General features: G+C 44.5%; 1 protein-coding gene across 2 annotated transcripts in view; it reads left to right on the top strand.

The window, feature by feature from the left end:
- ascc3 (activating signal cointegrator 1 complex subunit 3) overlaps window positions 1–22,595 on the top strand; it is a 654,593-nt gene that overhangs the window by 375,506 nt on the left and 256,492 nt on the right. For both annotated transcript variants that reach the window (XM_085997711.1, XM_085997710.1), the window contains exons 15-16: window positions 6,499–6,690; window positions 13,803–14,027. In XM_085997711.1, the coding sequence (XP_085853837.1) occupies window positions 6,499–6,690; window positions 13,803–14,027 (417 nt within the window). The remainder of the gene's footprint in view (window positions 1–6,498; window positions 6,691–13,802; window positions 14,028–22,595) is intronic.

Genomic DNA, 22,595 nt, shown 5'->3' with positions numbered 1-22,595 from the left:
GAGTATGTACCATGTACCTGGTGGGTGGTGTCCTCACGTGTGATGATGGTATCTGTGTTGATGATCTGGCATGTCTTGCAGAGGTTGCTGTGGCAGGGTTGTGTGGTGCCGTGGTCGCTGTTCTCCTGAAAGCTGGGTAATTTGCTGCGAACGATGGTCTGTTTGAGGTTAGGCGGCTGTTTGAAAGCGAGTAGTGGAGGCGTGGGGATGGCCTTAGCGAGGTGTTCGTCGTCATCGATGACATGTTGAAGGCTGCGAAGAACATGGCGTAGTTTCTCCGCTCCGGGGAAGTACTGGACGACGAAGGGTACTCTGTTGGTTGTGTCCCGTGTTTGTCTTCTGAGGAGGTCTATGCGATTTTTCGCTGTGGCCCGTCGGAACTGTCGATCGACGAGTCGAGCGTCATATCCCGTTCTTACAAATGGCTGTTGCAATTTTCTATACAACTACCTGCATTTCAGTGGTTCATTTTATGTTTCGCGCTTTGAGACATCTCTGTAAACATAATGAGGTACTATATCAATACAAATGTTCCTCTCACATGTGAAGTTCCTTTACAGTTGTGTTACAGCTACTTGTTGAACTTTACACTGTTGGTGTTTGCATCACTCAAACATCTTTGCAACTTTGATAATGTAATATAGAATATTCTGTTTGCTTTCATTAAATTCTAGTTTCAATAAGGATGAAAATTAAGGGTTTGATCATTGAAAATGTATTTTTTTAATGAGCTGTTTATTCTCTTCCCCCACCCCCCCCAAAAAAAAATTGTGCTGCCTATACAAAGCAACAATTACAAGATTGTAATATAATCTCAGTACTCAAGTGATTACCACAAATCAATGGCAGCTAGAATGCTGCCTTGAAATTGGTGATAGGTATTCATTATTTTTTATATAAGTTGCAGATAGCAGGAAAAATGTAAACACTATACCTTTAGCACATACTTAGGTTATCAAAGTACTTAAATGCTGCAGGGACCTGATCTTTCTTGTATTAATTAAAATGCCAAAAATTGATGTCTTTTGCTACTGTGAATGTATAGCCAGATTTTAAGTGAGAAGGCACGTATAAGAGGTGTAAAAATTGGCACGTGATGTAATCTGTTCTGTTTTGTAAAAATAAAATTTGATATAATGAAGGGGAATATATATGCAATAACATACTAAAACAGAAATTTCTAGAAATACACAACAGGTCAGCTACATGGGAATATGATGTTGTGGTGATAACGGAGACCTGGCTCAAAAAAGGGCAGGATTGGGTACAAAATATTCCTGGATATAAGGTGTTAAGATAGGGAACGAAAGAAAGGAGGTGGGGTGGCAGTATTGATTAAGGAGAATATTACAGTCCTGGAGAGAGAGGGTGTCCTGGAGTGGTCAAGAGCAGAATCTATTTGGTTAGAGTTAAGAAATAATAGAGGTGCCATTACACTACTAGGTTTATTCTACTGGGAAAGATATAGAGGAGCAAATTTGCAGGGAAATTACAGAGAGGTGCAAGAACTATAGAGTAGTAATAATGGACTTCAATTATCCTAATATAGACTGGGATAGTAATAGTGTAAAGGGTAGAGAGGGGGAAACATTTCTGAAGTGTGTTCAGGAGAACATTCTTGATCAGTACGTTTCCGGCACTACAAGGAAGGAGGCATTGCTGGATCTGGTCTGGGGAATGAGGTGGGTCAAGTGGAGCAAGTGTCAGGAGGGGAGCATTTAGGGAACAGTGATCATAGTATCATAAGGTTTAGATTAGCTATGGAAAAGGACAGAGAGCAATCTAGAGTTAAAAAAAAACTTAATTGGAGGAAGGCCAATTTCAATGGGTTGAGAACGGATCTGGCCCGGGTAAATTGGAAGCAAAGGTTGGCAGGCAAAACTGTCATCGTACAATGGACTGCTTTTAAAGAGAAGCTGGTTCGGGTACAGTCGAGGTACATTTCCACGAGGGGGAAAGGTAGGGCAACTAAAGCCAGAGCTCCCTGGATGACAAAAGAGATAGAGAGCAGGATGAAGCAGAAAAAGGGGGCATTTCACAGATGTCAGGTTGAGAATACAAGTGAGAACCAGGCTGAATATAGAAAGCGGGCTGCTTTGTCTTGGATGGTGTCGCGCTTCTCGAGTGTTGTTGGAGCTGCACTCATCCAGGCCAGTGGAGTGTATTCCATCACACTCCTGACTTGTGCCTTGTACAGTAAACTCTCGTTTAAACGGCACCTAATTATCCGGAATTCTCTAATAACCGGCAAAATTGATACTCAGAAAACAACACCTCAATAACCGGAAATGCCTCTCGCGGTGGCCGAGTTAGTCAGTGGGGGTAGTTCTCCAAACCGTCACTACTCGGCATCTTGGCGCTGTCGGAAGTCTCTTCCGATCCGAACACCTACCATCCATTTAACGGAACATTCTGTAGGTGAGTACCCAATTATACTGTACATTTCTTGATTCTTTTCTTTTTGTTTGTTAAAAGTAGCCTCGGTAGATATACCTCTCCGTTATCCGGAATTTTTGATCAACTGGCACCATTCCGGTCCCGTTGGTGCCGGATACGAAAGAGTTTACTGTAGATGGTAGCAAGGCTCTGGGGAGTCAGGAGGTGAGACACTCGCCGCCGAATACCCAGCCTCTGACCTACTCTTGATGCCACAGTATTTATGTGGCTGGTCCAGTTAAGTTTCTGGTCAATGGTGACCTCCAGGATATTGATGGTGGGGGACTCGACGATGGTAATGCTGTTGAATGTCGAGGGGCGGTGGTTAGGCGCCCGCTTGTTGGAGATTGTCATTGCCTGGCACTTGTGTGGTGAGAATGTTACCTGCCTCCGATCAGCCCAAGCCTGAATGTCATCCAGGTCTTGCTGCATGCGGGCATGAACTGCTTCATTATCTGAGGAGTTGTGTATGGCACTGAACACTGTGCGGTCTTCTGACCTTATGATGGAGGGATGGTCATTGATGAAGCAGCTGAAGATGGTTGTGTCTAGGACACTGCCCTGAGGAACTCCTGCAGCAATGTCCTGGGGTTCCAACCACCACAACCATCTTCCTTTGTGCAAGGTATGACTTCAGCCAGTGGAGAGTTTTCCCCCCGATTCCCATTGACTTCAGTTTTACTAGGGCGCCTTGATGCAGTCACTCTCATCTCGCCTCTTAAATTCAGCTCCTTCATCCATGTTTGGACCAAGGCTGTAATGAGGTCTGGAGCCGAGTGGTCTTGGCGGAACCCAAACTGGGCATCAGTGAGCAGGTTATTGGTGAGTAAGTGCTGCTTGATAGTACTGTCGACGACACCTTCCATTACTGATGATTGATGGGGCGGTAATTGGCCGGATTCGATTTGTCCTGCTTTTTGTGGACAGGACATACCTGGGCAGTTTTCCACATTGTCAGATAGGTGCCAGTGTTGTAGCTGTACTAGAACAGCTTGGCTAGAGGCGCGCCTACTTCTGGAGCACTAGTCTTCAGCACGACAGCTGGGATATGGTCGGGGCCCACAGCCTTTGCTGTATCCAGTGCGCTGAGCCGTTTCTTGATATCACCTGGAGTTAATCAAATTGGCTGAAGACTGGCTTCTGTGGTGGTGGGTCTTCAGGAGGAGGCCAATATGGATCATCCACTTGGCACTTCTGGCTGAAGATGGTTGCAAATGCTTTTGCACTCACGTGCTGGGCTCCACCGTCATTGAGGATGGGGATATTCATGGAGCCTCCTCCTCCCGTTAGTTGTTTAATGGTTCACCACCATTCACGACTGGATGTGGCAGGACTGCAGAGCTTTGATCTGATCCGTTGATTGTGGCATCGCTTAGCTCTGTCTATAGCATGTTGCTTCCACTTTTTAGCATGCATGTAGTCCTGTGTTGCAGCTTCCCCAGGTTGGCACCGCATTTTTAGGTATGTCTGGTGCTGCTCCTGGCATGCTCTTCTGCACTCCTTATTGAACCGGGGTTGATCCCCTGACTTGATGGTAATGGTAGAGTGAGGGATATGCCGGGCCATGAGGTTACACATTGTGATGGAATACAATTCTCCTGCTGCTGATGGCCCACAGTGCCTCATGGATGCCTAGTTTTGAGCTGCTAGATCTGTTCTGAATCTATCTCATTTAGCACAGTGGTTAGGGCCACACAACACAATGGAGGGTGTTCTCAGTGTGAAGACGGGACTTCGTCTCCACAATGACTGTGCGGTGGTCACTGCTACCAATGCTATCACGGACAGATGCTTCTGCAACAGGTAGATTGGCAAGGACGAGGTCAAGTAGGTTTGTCCCTCGTGTTGGTTCTCTCAGTACCTGTCGCAGGCCCAGACTGGCAGCTATGTCCTTCAGGACTCGGCCAGCTCGGTAAGTAGTGGTGCTACTGAGCCACTCTTGGTGATAGACATTGAAGTTCCCCCACCCAAAGTACATTCTGTGCCCTTGCTACTCTCAGTGCTTGAAAGGCTGTCTGTACTTAAAGTTGATAAGTCACCAGGACTGGATGGGATGCATCCTCGTATGCTGAGGGAGGTTAAGGAGGAAATCGTGGAGGTACTGGCCATAATCTTCCAATCTGCCTTGGATATGGAGGTGGTGCCAGAGGACTGGAGAATTGAAAATGTTACACCCTTGTTCAAAAAAGGGTGTAAGGATAAATCCAGCAACTACAGGCTAGTCAGTTTAACCTCAGTAGTGGGGAAGCTTTTTACAAACGATAATCAGGGACAATATTAACAGTCACTTTGACAAATGTGGATTAATTAAGGAAAGCCAGCACAGATTTGTTAAAGGCAAATTGTGCTTAACTAACTTGATTTGAGCTTTTTGATGAGGTAACAGAGAGGATTGATGAGGGCAATGTGGTTGACATGGTATCAATGGATTTCCAAAAGGCGTTTGATAAAGTACCACATAATAGGCTTGCCAGCAAAGTTGAAGCCCATGGAATAAAAGGGACAGTGGTAGCGTGGATACAAAATTGGCTAAGTGAGAGGAAACAGAGAGTGGTGGTGAACAGTTGTTTTTCGGACTGGAGGATGGTATACAGTGGTGTTCCCCAGGGGTCGGTACTAGGACCCCTGCTTTTCTTGATGTATATTAATGACTTGGACTTGGGAGTACAGGGCACAATTTCAACATTTGCAGATGACACAAAACTTGGAAGTGCAGTGAACAGTGAGGAGTATAGTGATAGACTTCAGGAAGACATAGACAGGCTAGTGAAATGGGCGGACACGTGGCAGATGAAATTTAATGCAGAAAAGTGTGAAGTGATACATTTTGGTAGGAAGAACGAGGAGAGGCAATATAAACTAAAGGGTACAATCCTAAAGGGGGCGCATGAACAGAGAGACCTCACAAATCGTTGAAGGTGAAAGGGCATGTTGAGAAAGCGGTTAAAAAAGCATACGGGATACTGGGCTTCATAAATAGAAGATTAGAGTACATAGGATATACGGCACAGAAACAGGCCATTCGGCCCAAACAGTCCATGCCAGTACAAAAGCAAAGAAGTTATGAACCACCTTTTATAAAACACTGGTTAGGCCTCAACTGGAGTATTGTGTCCAATTCTAGGCACCGCACTTTAGGAAGGATGTGAAGGCCTCAGAGATGGTGCAGAAAAGATTTACGAGAATGATTCCAGGGATGAGGGACTTCAGTTACGTGAATAGACTAGAGAAGCTGGGGTTGTTCTCCTTGGAGCAGAGAAGGTTGAGAGGAAATTTGATAGAGGTGTTCAAAATCATGAAGGGTCTGGACAGAGTAGATAGAGAGAAACTGTTCTCATTGGCAGAAGGGTCGAGAACCGGAGGACACAGAATTAAGGTGTTTGTCAAAAGAGCCAAAGGTGACATGAGGAAAAACCTTTTTACACAGCGAGTGGTTAGGTTCTGGAATGCACTGCCTGAAAGGGTGGTGGAGGCTTTCGAAAGGGAATTGGATAAGTATCTGAAGGAAATATATTTGCAGAGCTGCGGGGAATTGGCAGGGGAGTGGGACTAGCTGGAGTGCTCTAGCAGAGAGCAGACACAGACTCGATGGGCCGAATGGCCTCCTTCTGTGCTGTAACCATTCTATGATTCTATGATCTGATATGACTGCACAGGTACTGTCTGACCTGTGTACTTCTTTCAACTTCCATTTTTATTTGAGGTTTTCTGCAATTGCAGATGTATTTTCTTTTTTGAAATAATTACACATACAGCAACAGTTGAGTTGTAATGTATTATAAGTTACTACAGTTGACAATTCAGCTCAGGATAGTGAATGTTGAGTGCTTTGTGAATGGCATTGCAATTCTGTTAACTTTTAATTCATTTCAACTCAATGAATTACAGGACATTCACTGGCTTATATTACAATAAAATATTCTAATTTTGTATCAAGAAATATTACTGTGTAAGTAAACTATTTAATAAAGCTCTTCAAATGATTAATAGTAAAAAGTTAGTTGCATTCAAGGCTAAAATTGGCAATGTACTGAACCACTTGTTTTTTTGGTAACTCCTCAGATTCAGAAATCCCGGAACAAGCAGTTACGTGAGTTGTTCCCAGATGGATTTGGCATTCACCATGCTGGAATGTTGCGCCAGGACCGGAATTTGGTTGCAAACTGCTTTTCTCGTGGACACATAAAAGTGTTGGTCTGCACAGCTACGTTGGCCTGGGGTGTCAATCTTCCTGCACATGCTGTCATCATCAAGGTAAAGTCACTAAGCACCAATTTCTATCTGATTGTATTAAAAACATTGTGGTTCACATAGACCAATACAAGTTTCTCTTTTTATCTCTAAAATGTTGTGGCATTATTCCATTAAACAGTGCAAAATAGTTGATAGCGGAATGGCGGTCAGAAAGATAGGCTAGGCTTGTATTTTGATGGGGCCAGGTAGGATGTTCTGCTCAAAGTTCTGGTTCATCCACAACCCAATGATGGACAGACAAATAGATAACAGCAGCAATTGTGGAATAGAGGATGGTGGTAGAGTGATAAAGTTGGGTATCATGGACATAGATATCGTCAATTCATTATCTTCCATGAATCAGCGCAGTCAAAGTAGCGTAATCGATTTGTTACTGGAACAGGGCAAATGGAGCATCAAGGTGCAAGGGTGAGGTAGTGTAAAAGGTAAGGGCAAAAAAAATTCCCCTTCAGAGTCAAGCTGGAGACCACAAGGTAAGCAGCACTTATCACTCTACCCTGCAAACTTCTCAAAACTCCACCCGGTAAAATTATGATGAATAAATTACTAATTACTCACTTACGCCTAAAATTCCACGTTCTTTTGCACTATTTAACTTGGTTCCACCCAGATTAAGTTGTTATCTGGTGGAAATCATGCAGCGACTCCAGGTTGAAGTAACTTAGATTTTACATAATCAGACTTTAGAGAAAACCTACACTTGGTTCAAAGGGATCATTTAGGAAGGAGTTCAAGGGAAGTATTCAAAGTCCAGGGGCCTTTCTGATAACTTTAGAAAAATGTCTGAGGTCTGCCTGGCAATTGGGAGTCTGAGCTGGCCTTGTTAAATGAAGATAGAAAAGCTGTGCCAGTTTAGAGAATAGGAAGGGTCTGGCCTGCCTGATGCTTGTGGTTTGAGGTCGGAGTTGTACGAAGGTCGAAGGGCACGATGACCAGATGATCATACCTGCTTGGTGGTCATTGTCCTGAAACTTGTTGGTAGTCCAAGGTTGCCTGGTTGCCAGTGGTCTGGGAATGTTAAGGGGAGCCTGGCTGCTGGTTTTCTGGGTTGCTTGGCTACTGGTGGTCTTGCGGCTGCCTGGGTGCCAGTGATCTGGAGGTGATTGGTGGTCTGTGGTCTCAGCTGCCAAGAGTTCGTGGAGCCAGGATCTTTACTGCGGTGTTACAGGTAAGTCAGCAGTTGGAATAGAGAAAGAAGATAGCAACAGTAACTATTGGCAAGACCTGGCAGATTCATAGAATTTTACGGCACAGAAGGCCCGTCGGTCCTGTGCCTGCGATCAGTGAGGTCCACGTAATCTCATTCCGCTGCTCTTTTTCTATACCCTTTTACAGTTTTCTTTTTCAAATATTTATTATCTTCCTTTTTAAAAGCTGTATGCATTCTATTTCTTCCACTGTTTCTGGTAGTACATTCTATATCCTAACAACACTCTGTGCTACAAAACAATTAATCAATCTCCTAACTTCTCCCTTCATTCTTTTGGTGATGTTCTTACATTTATGCCTTCTAATTACCAACTCACTGACCACTGGAACTAGTTTTTCCCAATTTACCTCATCAGATCTCATCTTAACCTTCTTAATTCTAATTGAAAGAGTCTCAGTTTCTCTAATACCGCGACATAATTAAAGCCTCTAATCCATGATATTTTAGTGAATCTCTTCTGCATCCTTGCCATGGCTTTGACATATCTCCTAAAGTAAGGCACCGAAAATAGGACACAATATTCTAACTGCAGCCTAAACAAGGATTTGCTTTTGTACTTTATAGCTCTATTTATAAAACCTAGGATCCCTTGTGCTTTTTGCAGCTTTAACAACTTGTACCCGTAAAGCATTTGAATGTTCAAATCTGCTAGGTGCCTCTGCTGCTCTACTCAGAGGTTTACCATTCAGTGTATATTTCCTCTCATTATTCTTCCTCCAAAATGTAATGGCCCAGAAATTCAGGTCGGAGGCTTCCCGCGGGTGCAAGCCTCCGACCTGCACTTACCTAGCACGCCGGCCGTTGAGCTGTGGGCCCACGTGAGATTCCGATTCTAGGCCTGCTCCAACTGCCGGCACACAGTACTTGCGTATCCCAGGGGCGCAGTTAGTTCGATGCGTCCCCTGGGATCATGTGGGCCATGGAGAGCCAATGGTAGCAGGGAAATGCCCATTCATAAAATTGACAGGAAGCGCTGTCAAAACTATAAATACTATAAGCCCCAAAACATAACTAAAACTTCAAATACATTTTTTTTTTAATCACATTTTTATAAAATAACTATAAATTACATAAAATAACTATTTTAAACAATAATTTAAATTTTTGAGAATTTTTTACATTTTCTAACGGGGCTAAAAATGAACTTACCTTTCTTTAAAGTATTAAAAAATAATAAACCTGTGGAAAAAATGTTTTGATTTTAATTAATTCACCACTTACCTTGTTAAAAGCAGGCCTTGCGCCTGCTTTTTTACATGTGTAACTCCTGGAGACTTACCCTCCCGGAGAAACCTGCAAAAAAAACGTAAGTCCCATGCGCACGCGCTGCCTCTCCGGCGTACGCGTTCGACCTCTGAACCCCTTCCTTTAAGGGAACGGAAGTTTTGGTTTCCCGCGCATGCGCAGTGCATGCACAAAACCGGCACTCCCGTTGGGCCTACGGGTGAGTACCCCGTGCGTACTCACCCGTGGAGACCCGAATTTCTGGGCCATTAACTAAATTCTCCACATTAAATTTCATCTGATCTAATTATATAATCTAAGTTGCATCTGATCTACTTATATAATCTACAATCGAACAGAGGAAGGTTAGCAATGATGCTGGCCAGGTGTCTCTTACAGTACTTGACTTAATTGTCCAGTGGTGATTCAGGTCTGTTTCCCAAAGTCCGTGGGCTGCAAAGGAGAACTTTTATAGGGACTTACTGCAGAATTTCTCCTCCGCTTCATTTGGAGTCGGATTATTTTGCTGCTTTGAAGAACTGTTGTCAGACATGCACTAGCTCACTGAAAGGAAACTGGTGCCTTTATTTGTAAAATAGGCAAATCCTGCCAAGAATTATAAGCCTATCAGCAGAATGGAACAGGGCATGATGGAAGCGGAACAGGTGAGAAGGGTGGAACCTTTGCTCTGGTGTCTGGCTGATGGTGGACAGGGAGGGGGAGCACCACATGGGAAACGTGCTGATCCATTGCCATTACCACCTCCAGTGAAGAAATTGTCCACGGACTAATAGCACAGAACATAAATAGAAAGCAGTCAAATTTCTGGATCTTTTGACCATTTTTTCCCACAGAGAGGATTTGGGGGAAAAAGTTACTTTAAATGTCCTGTTTTGAAGCACAGTGTATTCATTCAAGTTTTCGAAAAGGTGATCTGAAATGATAGATAGTTAAGATGCTAATTAACTAACTTTAATGATGTCTCCTCAAAAACTGTAAATAAATAATCAATTTGTTAATTTGTCTTTATAATGGATAAACACTTTGCACCTATTATGCTTGGGGGGTGGGGGGGGGCGGTTTGCTCGGTTTAAGGTCTGACAGACCTTCCTCTTCTGGCTGTGAACAGTGAGAGATAAAACATACAGATATAACCAGTCAAGCAAAGGTTCCAGGAAGCAGAATGCTGTGAGGTGGTCAACTAGCAGAAAGCTGTAAGAAGTTTGGAGTGCAGGAGAGAATGGTCAGAAATGATCTTATTTAAGCTGAGTAAGACTACCTACTGATATGGAGAGGCATGGTGTGTTCTTTACTTGTATTATTATGCAAAATTGTAGGGGGGAAAATTCGGTGGCGCCTCCTAGTCCCGCGCCGTAAATTCAGTGGTAGCATCCCAAGCAGGAGGCAGGGCGCTACTGAAAGCGCTCCCCCTCTTTCCTGGGGTGCTACAAGTGAATATCGTGGCGCTATGTGCAACAGTGCCACGCGCGTCGGCACGTAGCGCCGCGGTATTGCGGGCCTCCCCTGATTAAAGGGGAGGGGCCTGGCACTGTGCGCACCGGGGGCCTGCTGGACCACCAGGGAGTGGGGTGCCATGAAAACAGCCCAGCACTCAAGAGAAGTGCCGGGTTGAGCGATCGCGGCCAGCACCCCGAATAAAAACGGGGAAGCGGGCAGGTACTGACAGTACAGCTTTGGTCTCCTTATTTAAGGAAGGATATACTTGCATTGGAGGCAGTACAGAGAAGGCTCACGAGGTTGATTCCGGAGATAATGGGGTTGTCTTATGAAGAAAGGTTGAGCAGGTTGGGCCTATACTCATTGGAGTTTAGAAGAAAGAGAGGTGTCTTATTGAAGCATATAAGAACATAAGAAATAGGAGCAGGAGTAGGCCAATCGGCCCCTCGAGCCTGCTCCGCCATTCAATAAGATCATAGCTGATCTGATCCTAACCGCCAATCTACTACCACAGAACCATCTCCTGAATCTAACAGAATTAGACACACGAAATAGGAGCAGGATCAGGCTACACGGCCCCTGGGCCCGCTCCGCTACCCACAGGGCCATGTCCAATCCGAACCTAGACTCATGTCCAAATTCCTGCCCGCTCCCGCAACCCTTAATTCCCTTTAATTCTAGGAAACTGTCTATTTCTGTTTTAAATTTATGTAATGATGTAGCTTCTACAGCTTTTTGGGGCAGCATATTCCATGGACCTACCACCCTCTGAGTGAAGTAGTTCCTCCTCATCTCAGTTTTGAAAGAGCAGCCCCTTATTCTAAGACTATGCCCCCTAGTTCTAGTTTCACCCATCATCGGGAACATCTTCCCCGCATCCACCCAATCCAACCCCTTCACAATCTTATATGTTTCAATAAGATCGCCTCTCATTCTTCTGAACTCCAATGAGTAGAGTCCCAATCTACTCAACCTCTCCTCATATGTCCATCCCCTCATCCCCGGGATTAACCGAGTGAACCTTCTTTGTACTGACTCGAGAGCAAGTATGTCCTTACTTAAGTATGGACACCAAACCTGTACGCAGTATTCCAGGTGCGGTCTCACCAATACCTTGTACAACTGAAGCAATACCTCCCTATTTTTATATTCTATCCCCCTAGCAATGAAAGCCAACATTCCATTGGCCTTCTTAATCACTTGCTGCACCTGCATACTAACCTTTTGAGTTTCGTGCACCAGGACCCCCAGATCCCTTTGTACTTCAGTACTTTCCAGTTTCTTGCCATTAAGATAATAACTTGCTCTACGATTTTTCCTGCCAAAGTGCATAACCTCACACTTTCCAGTATTGTATTCCATCTGCCAAATCTCTGCCCACTTACTTAGCCTGTCGATGTCCCCTTGCAGGTTTTTTATGTCCTCCTCACTCACTACTTTCCCTTCCATTTTAGTATCATCTGCAAACTTTGATATGTTACACTCGGTCCCCTCCTCCAAATCGTTAATATAGATTGTAAAGAGTTGGGGACCCAGCACTGACCCCTGCGGAACACCACTTCTGAAGATTCCAAAGGGGCTTGACAGGGTAGATGCAGAGCAGATGTTTCTCCTCGTGGGGGAATCTAGAACTAGGGGGCATAATTTCAGAATAAGGGGGCATCCTTTTAATCGGAAATGAGGAGGAATTTTTTCTCTGAGGGTCGTGAATCTTTGGAATTCTTTTCCCCAGAGAGCTGTGGAGGCTGGGTCATTGAATATATTTAAGGTGGAGATAGACAGATTTTTGAATGGTAAGGAAGTCAAGGGTTATGGGGAGCAGGCAGGGAAGTGAAGTTGAGGCCAAGATCAGATCAGCCATGATCTTATTGAATGGCGGAGCACGCTCGAGGGGCCAAATGACCGACCTCCTGCTCCTACGTCTTATGTTCTTATGACAGGCGGCCAAAAAAAAATGGCCGCCCGGTACCTGCCCTTTAAATTGCATCGCTGTGGCTGCAAGAACGCCACCCTGACCCTGTCGGACATTTTGTCTGGCAATAGTTCAGGGGGAGCAACTGAAATTTGCGGCCGGGGCACTGCGCACAACCGCCACCCCTAACCTCCCACTGAATTTTGCGGGAGGCGTTAGTGGCACCGCACCCGGGTGCTAGGGGCTTTGCGCCCCATTAACGCCCCCCCTGGGCGCGCTAACGGGAGGTGCAAAGCAACCCAATTTTTCCCCAGTAATGTTTTAATTAGAGTGAGTCAGATCACTACATCCGTTCTGTATGTTCACCTTACTGTGTAAAGCAGCTTACCGAGTTTTATCAGTCCATGTTTGCTCAGTTCACTTTTGGAGAGATTGAAGAAGTACACATGCAAAAGACACAAATATCTGGACCAGGTCACGGGGAGCATTATTTTATACACCTGGATTATACTATCATGCAAGCTGTGTGAGTTAAATCCTATAAAAGCAACATGCTCACAATGCTTATAGGATTAAATGAAGCCACTAAACCCGAGAAGATAAATACAACAGGCCCAAATTTATAACAGAACCATTGACTTAAGGACCTAATAAGACTTGGACATGTTTGATAAAGCTAAAATAAGAAAGTTTGTGCCTTTCTTAAAAGGGGTTTGCATTCAATTCTGATTTTGCAATGTTTTACTACGTTAAAGGCGCTATATAAATACAAGTTGTTGTACAGATTTTAAAGAGGGAGTCTTAGCACCAAATATCTCTTATAAAACAAATGCCTGAATTATGATTAATTTTAAGCCTTGTTTTGTTTTTCTTCCCTCCCTTTTGGGGTAGGAGATGAAATAAGATGTTGAGAGTGCTGATGGTATAATGGGGAAAGCTGACTCAAAGGAGTATTAATGGTGGTATGGAGCTAAAAGAATGCACAAGTTGAAATGATAATTGAAACACCCTTGGTTGTTAATGTAATGTCTACTCATTTGAATGCACCTATCTCCATTGGCCTCAGTAATTACTCCCAGTCAGTTGGATTAGTCGTGCCATAAGCGCTGGCTGTGTATGAAAACTATTCAGTAAAACAGAAACCAGCAGGAAACAAAAATGAAAGGATGTTATAAGTAATAACAATCTTTTATAATTTTTTTCAAAATGTACAGCTGGAAAACTCAATTTTTTTAATGGAAACAAGGAAATGTCAATGGTGTATATTTAGCTTGTTATTTGTAATGCCTTTCCATGGTTCTTCCACAGGGCACTCAAATATATGATGCAAAGAGGGGCTCCTTTGTTGACCTAGGAATTTTAGATGTGATGCAGATTTTCGGCCGAGCTGGACGACCACAGTTTGACAAATGTGGTGAAGGCACAATCATCACTGCTCATGACAAATTGAGTCATTACCTAACTCTGCTGACTCAGCAGAACCCAATCGAAAGCCAGTTTCTGGATCGTTTGGCAGACAATCTAAATGCAGAGGTAAGAGCTCTGACACTTGGTGAGTTCTTCGATAATGCAGAAATGTGCTTTTTTTCAGATTCTCATTCATAACCACATTCTTTATTCCACTGTACTAGGTTTGAGTTTATCTTTCTGAAGGGATATAGAGTTACATGATCTATGGCCTCTGTCTAAAGTCGCTTTCATTTTCTTCAAATTATTTAATACATTAATATTGTTTTGCACATCTCAAGTCTATTAATATTATAGTTCAGCAGCTGCACTTTTACCACTCATAAATGGCCAGCTTACAGCTGTCCGCAGTCCTTCTACAGGATCCTTATAATTAGTTTAACTAACAGGAGTTATTGTAGTTCCTGGTATGAGAATGTACAATACAATTCTTATCTCCCTCGTTTTCCAATCTCCTGTTGGTACTTAAATATTTCCAATAAGTAAAATAGCAGCATAAATTGTCACAAACTTGATACCATTGTCAAGTCAAGGAAAAGACTGCAGCCATCATGGGGTCGATTTTCATTAAGCTGTCGGGAAGGAAGCGGGACTACAACTTTCGGATTTTAGTCCCGCCTACATCGACGTCCGGCCAATCCACGCGATTTTCCCTTGATTGACCTTGTTGAGCTCGCCCAGCGGGCTCAGCAGGCCAATTAAGGGCCACCCGGCAACAGGTGACATCACAGACTGAAATTTCATCTGTCAAGACGTCTTGACAGATGAAATATCAGTGTTTCACAGCTGTTTGAAGCTGTCAAACACTGACAGTCTGACTTCTAACCTGAGTCCTTCTACACAGACTCAGTTAGAACTCACACCGGCAATGAAAGCTGAAGGCTGTCACTTTTGACAGCTCGCAGCCATTTTGCTTTCCGTGCCGACTGAGTGATGGACTCCTGGACGCCTACAGGAAGAAAGGCTGTTAAGGTAAGTACAGGTAATTTAAACTTCTTTAGACACACCAAACACACTTACCTTTGCACTCATGCACCCATCACTCACCTGAACACCGACATCGCGACTCCTCCAAGTCCTTCAACCCGACGGCCCGCCTGCTCTAACCTGGCGTGGTTTGGAGCCGTCGGGAATCCCACACGACACCCCTCAAAATAGGGATTAGGCTAAAAACTGCCTGTTAACTACCTGTTAACAGGTAGTTAATTGGCACTAATCCCTTCCCGCCTCAGGTTGGTGGGTCCCAGTGCAGGGCGGGTACCCGCCTCCTCTGAAACTTATGTGGAGGCGGGTTTCGGGCGGGATGGTGTCGGGACCCTCGAATTCGGGATTTTAGCCCCCCCCGCACGCCTAAAAGCCTGCCTCACGGCACACTGAAAATCGACCCCCCATGTGTCCATTGAAAGTGCTAAATCTGTCCCAGCAACTTCAGGGAGACTTTCCAGAGGGAATAACATTTGCCAAATTCCATGCTATAAACTTCTAATCTAAAGAGGATAATTTTTCAAATAGTTTTTAAGTTGAAGAATTTATAAGGAATAGCCAAGGCTGTGGAACTGCATTTTGTTAGAAAACTTTTGTTTCATATTTTAAAGATCTACTTATACATTTATAAATTAAAAAATTCTCACCTTCACAGAGACCTCCCAAGTTAACTTTCCTTGCTGCTAGGCTATTTTATGGTGTCGCTGACAGGGAGATGTTCTGAGTAGCTTCATTTAAAACAGTAGGGACTGCAATTTTGGTTTCACATGAGAACTGATCTGGGGCTGCCTGACCCAGGGAAAGCATCCTGCCAGTTAAGTAGGCAGTATATTTGACCAGTACCTTGCCCAAGCTATTGTACTCAAACTGGTCATCTCATGAGATACCACTACTTTGTGATTGTTCCTGTCATGCTGATTGATAGAGGTCTAATTAATGTGCTACCTGAAATAGAGATTGATTGAGCTTTCTTGGTGAGTATCTGTGCTCCAAAAAGTGAGGATTGTATTAAGACTCCAAGTTCAGATACAGAAAAGCTAGATATAAAGTAAAGATTCCTCTACATTGTGCCTACAATGTGCCAGAATCTCAAACTCAGAAGAACATTCCTACCAGAATAGCGATGCCATTGTTCACTTTTAATTTTCTACAACAACCATCCCTGTGGTTTTAAATTAGTGCTCATTCGAGGGAGATTAGCTTATCATCCAATAGGCAATCTCTCTACACCTTTTTGCATCAATATCTTGTGTTTTTGTCTAATTGTGTAGGTTTGATGTTCAACAATCCACAAGAGCTGGTTTGTAATCTAGAGGTTGAAGAAGACCTGGAATTTAGTGATAATTGTCAGCTTTGATGCTATTGTCAAAGATAAGACCAAACGCAGCAATGTAGTTCATTGTACAGGACTTAGAAAAGCAGGTTTTGTGGCTATAACAAGTCTTGGGCAATATTAGTTGAGAAACCAAACTTAAAAGAGCAAGAGAATAAATAAATGGACTGGAGCTAAAACTATCATACAGGATGAGAAGCGAATGTATATTCTGTTCAAAAAAGAATAGTGAGGCCTATATCATAGTGGTTTAATAGAGCTTAGAAGAAGCATAAAATACAAACACATACATTAAAAAATAGATAATTGTGATTCCTACAAAAGGCAACTCAGGATAATTAAGTAAAAGTATTAGAAAAAGTAATAGGTAAGTACAGAGGCAAATTGGAGAAGACAACAAAAGGCACCAAAAGTTTTTGTTAAGAATTATATTTATGATAGATTAAAAGTGGGTCCATTAAAGATAAGTTGAGTTGAACCACCATAGACGATCAGCATATATGGTAGATATATTGAATAGATATATCACCTCAGTTTTCAAGGAGGACTGCAGAGAAATTCCAGTTATAATAAATGGGGCTAAACTATGATATGCACAGCAGTTAGCAAGCAATGTGTTGTGCAGAAATGGGAAAGGCCAGATGGGATAAATTCTAGAATCCTCAAGGAATTAAAGGAGAGAATCAGACATGCTCTCGTTGATATTTTTCAGAGATACATAAGTACTGGAGAACTATGCAAGGATTGGAGGATGGTAAATGTCATTTCACAATTTAAAAAAATGGGTTAGGTGCAATTGTGATAATTATATGTCGATTAGTCTAACATCCATAATGGGAAAAATGCATGAGGACATTCTGTGGTATGTTATAAATTAATATTTAAAGAACATGGTTATGATAGAGAGCCATCAGCATGATTTTAGAAGTAATAGATCATTCCTTACAAGCCTACTGAAATTCTTTGCTGGGTAGCTAAGCTAGTGAATGCGGGTAATTCATTAGAAGTTGTTTATTTGAATTTTCAAAAGACATTTGACCAAGTTCCTCATGTGAGGCTAGTAAGGAAGCTTAAAGCTCATGCAGTAGTTGACAAATTTTCCAGATGGATTCAAAACTGGCTTGCTAACAGAAGGGTGAGGGTAGTGATACGTGGAAAGTACTCTGCTTAGGGGAAGGAAGCAACCAGTAGGATTCCACAGGGGTCGGTTTTGGAATTCGTAGTGTAACTTTACTGAGGGGACAAAGCTTTGTGTGTGTGTAATGAGTAAAGCGGATTTTGACTATCTTTAGTGAGAGTTGGACCAATTATGTTGAGGGGCTTAGATGTGGTGGGACGATTTTAATGTGAATCTAAATAACTGTAAGGTAATTCATATAGTAACAGTAAACATAAATAACATGATAGGATCCTATTTTAGTAGGCCAGTGCAAATTGTAAAACCAGGCAAGACTAACCCTGCTGGAGTATCTAAAAGGGCAACACCAATAAAATATTTGGGATGGGGGTTGGAACACAAGAAAAACAGTAACTAAAATAACAAAATGTAATTAAAACCATAAGGTTGAGAGGAAATAGCATGTATGGGTCCTATTTTGCATAGGAGGAAAAGGATTTGGGAGTGATTAGTGATTATTATCTTGGACAATAACATAGGGTACGAGTACAAAATTATTGAGCCTCAAAATTAGAACCCCCATCCCGCAGCACAAGATCGTGGCTGTGTGGAACAAACTCGCAGTAAAGGTAGTTGTTTCAAATTTATGTGACACCTTTAAAAAGGAGCTGGTTTGATAACTATTGAGAAGCAGGATTGAGGTTTATAAAGACCTTCAACAACACTGCTTGATTTATTTTTCCATCAGAGATCAGGGAAATTAGTGTTCCCTATAATGGGGATGCAGAGGGGGAATCTATTATAAAATAATCATACATGGACCCTGGACAATGCAAGCTTGATTGGCTGGATGACTATTTGTTGCTCTGAATTTTCTTGTAAGAAGTCACACAACACCAGGTTATAGTCCAACAGCTTTATTTGAAATCACAAGCTTTCGGAGCGCTGCTCCTTCGTCAGGTGAAGTGAAGAAATGCATAAAGACACAGCTTATATAGCCAGAGAATAATGTCAGATGTTTACAGGTAATCTTTCTAACTGCCATTTATTACACCCCAGCATCTGCAACATTTGACCCCTTGTGACCCCACCTCATTGTTCTTTGATGTAATGTTTTCCTGACTGACCTGTTTGGACACCATTCACACCTTTGATTGCTGGGATTATCTCTCTGCCGAGGTGTAATAAATGGCAGTTAGAAAGATTACCTGTAAACATCTGACATTATTCTCTGACTATATAAGCTGTGTCTTTATGCATTTCTCCACTTCACCTGACAAAGGAGCAGCGCTCCGAAAGCTTGTGATTTCAAATAAAGCTGTTGGACTATAACCTGGTGTTGTGTGACTTCTTACATTTGTCCACCCCAGTCCAACTCCGGCATCTCCACACCATGAATTTTCTTGTGTTCTTGTTTGATCCTCTGAATTTACACTCTCGACCTTTCAATGTTCTCCTCCCTACATCTTAACTGTGTTGAAATTCATAATCTGCTGTAATTTATTCTTTTGCAGGACCTCCGAACTATGGCACACTTTACCACCTTTTGTCTTTCCTAACTTTTCAATATTTTAAAACCCCAGCTTGGCATCACATAATCGCCACTTCCTAAATATCTTGCCTTTTCTTCAATCTTGGTGTCTGCACCAAGAGCCTTGGCCCATCACCTTGGCTTCTCAATAACAAAAGTTGCCTGAGAAAAGTTTTATGTGAAGGAGCTCTGCAGAATAAACTTGGAGGCTCCTGGGCCCAACTATGCCGCATATGAGCAAACTCATCCATGGCACTAGAGGGTAATATAAACGACCTCTAATGGGTAAATCTCTTCCTTTAATTGATTATTCTTGAACAAAATTTTCAAAGAATATGGTATACATTATTAATGCATCTATTAGGACTTTGATTTGATTTAAGCGTCTTGAGATGTTTAACTACGTTAAGGGCACTGCATAAATGTAAGTTGTTGGGATATAATGTAATTCCTTTCTGGACTATAATTTTAAAACTTCTGACTTTCAAAGTGTTTCTTGCAACAACAAAAAATTACCTGCTGGTGCTCAGGAATTGAAGTCTTGAACCCATCCTTTACATGTTCATGAGAGAGTGGGAGCTCTTTAGGACTAGCTGTGCTGTATTGCAAAAGCAGGAGATTATGCAAAACCTACTTAATTATGTTAGCTGTACTGCATCTGTTTCTGAAAAATAAGATGTGTACTCCTTATAAAGGGTCACAATACTTATGTGCATTGTATATGAACATTCCCCATCTGTTAATGGCCCCATCCATGCTTCACGCCTGCTTCAGTACATGATTACAGCGTGCATAACTGGAATTTTCCATTCTATGTATTCTGATTTTATGATCGTGAAGAGACTTTCAATTAATGAGGCCATATTATCCTTCTAGCTGCTGGGTTACTACAGGATTTGCCAAGTAGCAACCATCCTGGCTGATAAATTTAGCAAACATTTTTTTAAACAAAAGTTCAATTTTTTCTGTTAGTTTTCTTTCCCTTCCTTTCCCCTGTTCCCCTTCCTTTCCCCCTGTTCCCCTTCCTTTCCCCCTGCTCCCCTTCCTTTCCCCCTGTTCCCCTTCCTTTCCCCCTGTTCCCCTTCCTTTCCCCCTGTTCCCCTTCCTTTCCCCCTGTTCCCCTTCCTTTCCCCCTGTTCCCCTTCCTTTCCCCCTGTTCCCCTTCCTTTCCCCCTGCTCCCCTTCCTTTCTCCCTGCTCCCCTTCCTTTCTCCCTGCTCCCCTTCCTTTCCCCCTGTTCCCCTTCCTTTCCCCCTGTTCCCCTTCCTTTCCCCCTGTTCCCCTTCCTTTCCCCCTGTTCCCCTTCCTTTCCCCCTGTTCCCCTTCCTTTCCCCCTGTTCCCCTTCCTTTCCCCCTGTTCCCCTTCCTTTCCCCCTGTTCCCCTTCCTTTCCCCCTGTTCCCCTTCCTTTCCCCCTGTTCCCCTTCCTTTCCCCCTGTTCCCCTTCCTTTCCCCCTGTTCCCCTTCCTTTCCCCCTGTTCCCCTTCCTTTCCCCCTGTTCCCCTTCCTTTCCCCCTGTTCTCCTTCCTTTCCCCCTGTTCTCCTTCCTTTCCCCCTGTTCTCCTTCCTTTCCCCCTGTTCTCCTTCCTTTCCCCCTGTTCTCCTTCCTTTCCCCCTGTTCTCCTTCCTTTCCCCCTGTTCTCCTTCCTTTCCCCCTGTTCTCCTTCCTTTCCCCCTGTTCTCCTTCCTTTCCCCCTGTTCTCCTTCCTTTCCCCCTGTTCTCCTTCCTTTCCCCCTGTTCTCCTTCCTTTCCCCCTGTTCTCCTTCCTTTCCCCCTGTTCTCCTTCCTTTCCCCCTGTTCTCCTTCCTTTCCCCCTGTTCTCCTTCCTTTCCCCCTGTTCTCCTTCCTTTCCCCCTGTTCTCCTTCCTTTCCCCCTGTTCTCCTTCCTTTCCCCCTGTTCTCCTTCCTTTCCCCCTGTTCTCCTTCCTTTCCCCCTGTTCTCCTTCCTTTCCCCCTGTTCTCCTTCCTTTCCCCCTGTTCTCCTTCCTTTCCCCCTGTTCTCCTTCCTTTCCCCCGTTCTCCTTCCTTCCCCCTGTTCTTGTTCCTTCCCCCTGTTCTTGTTCCTTCCCCCTGTTCTACTTCCTTTCCCCCTGTTCTACTTCCTTTCCCCCTGTTCTACTTCCTTTCCCCCTGTTCTACTTCCTTTCCCCCTGTTCTTCTTCCTTTCCCCCTGTTCTTCTTCCTTTCCCCCTGTTCTTCTTCCTTTCCCCCTGTTCTTCTTCCTTTCCCCCTGTTCTTCTTCCTTTCCCCCTGTTCTTCTTCCTTTCCCCCTGTTCTTCTTCCTTTCCCCCTGTTCTTCTTCCTTTCCCCCTGTTCCCCTTCCTTTCCCCGTTTCCCTTCCCTTTCCCGCGTTCTACTTCCTTTCCCACTGTTCTACTTCCTTTCCCCCTGTTCCTCTTCCTTGCCCCCTGGTCCTCTTCCTTGCCCCCTGGTCGTCTTCCTTGCCTCCTGGTCGTCTTCCTTTCCCCTTGTTCCTCTTCCTTTCCCCTTGTTCCTCTTCCTTTCCCCCTGTTCCCCTTCCCTTTCCCCGTTCCTCTTCCTTTCCCCCTGTTCCTCTTCCTTTTTTCCCTGTTCCTCTTCCTTTCCCTCTTCTTCCTTTCTCCCTGTTCTTCTTCCTTTCCCGCGTTCTTCTTCCTTTCCCGCGTTCTTCTTCCTTTCCCGCGTTCTTCTTCCTTTCCCGCGTTCTTCTTCCTTTCCCGCGTTCTTCTTCCTTTCCCGCGTTCTTCTTCCTTTCCCGCGTTCTTCTTCCTTTCCCGCGTTCTTCTTCCTTTCCCGCGTTCTTCTTCCTTTCCCGCGTTCTTCTTCCTTTCCCGCGTTCTTCTTCCTTTCCCGCGTTCTTCTTCCTTTCCCGCGTTCTTCTTCCTTTCCCGCGTTCTTCTTCCTTTCCCGCGTTCTTCTTCCTTTCCCGCGTTCTTCTTCCTTTCCCGCGTTCTTCTTCCTTTCCCGCGTTCTTCTTCCTTTCCCGCGCTCTTCTTCCTTTCCCGCGTTCTTCCTTCCCCCCTTCTTCCTTTCCCCCTTCTTCCTTTCCCCCTTCTTCCTTTCCCCCCTTCTTCCTTTCCCCCTGTTCCCCTTCCTTTCCCCCTGTTCCCCTTCCTTTCCCCCTGTTCCCCTTCCTTTCCCCCTGTTCCCCTTCCTTTCCCCCTGTTCCCCTTCCTTTCCCCCTGTTCCCCTTCCTTTCCCCCCGTTCCCCTTCCTTTCCCCCCGTTCCCCTTCCTTTCCCCCCGTTCCTCTTCCTTTCCCCCCGTTCCCCTTCCTTTCCCCCCGTTCCCCTTCCTTTCCCCCTGTTCCCCTTCCATTCCCGCGTTCGCCTTCCTTTCCCGCCGCCGCCTTCCTTTCCCGCCGCCGCCTTCCTTTCCCGCCGCCGCCTTCCTTTCCCGCCGCCGCCTTCCTTTCCCGCCGCCGCCTTCCTTTCCCGCCGCCGCCTTCCTTTCCCGCCGCCGCCTTCCTTTCCCGCCGCCGCCTTCCTTTGCCGCCGCCGCCTTCCTTTGCCGCCGCCGCCTTCCTTTCCCCCCATTCCACTTCCCTCCCCCCGTTCCCCTTCCCTCCCCCCTGTTCCCCTTCCTTTCCCCCCTGTTCCCCTTCCTTTCCCCCCTGTTCCCCTTCCTTTCTCCCCCTGTTTCCCCTTCCTTTCCCCCCTGTTCCCCTTCCTTTCCCCCCTGTTCCCCTTCCT

Source organism: Somniosus microcephalus, chromosome 9 (assembly GCF_052327205.1).
Source record: "Somniosus microcephalus isolate GS21.2 chromosome 9, FLI_Smic_1.0, whole genome shotgun sequence".
In the NCBI taxonomy this organism is placed as follows: Eukaryota; Metazoa; Chordata; class Chondrichthyes; order Squaliformes; family Somniosidae; genus Somniosus; species Somniosus microcephalus.
This window is presented reverse-complemented; position numbering and strand designations above follow the sequence as displayed.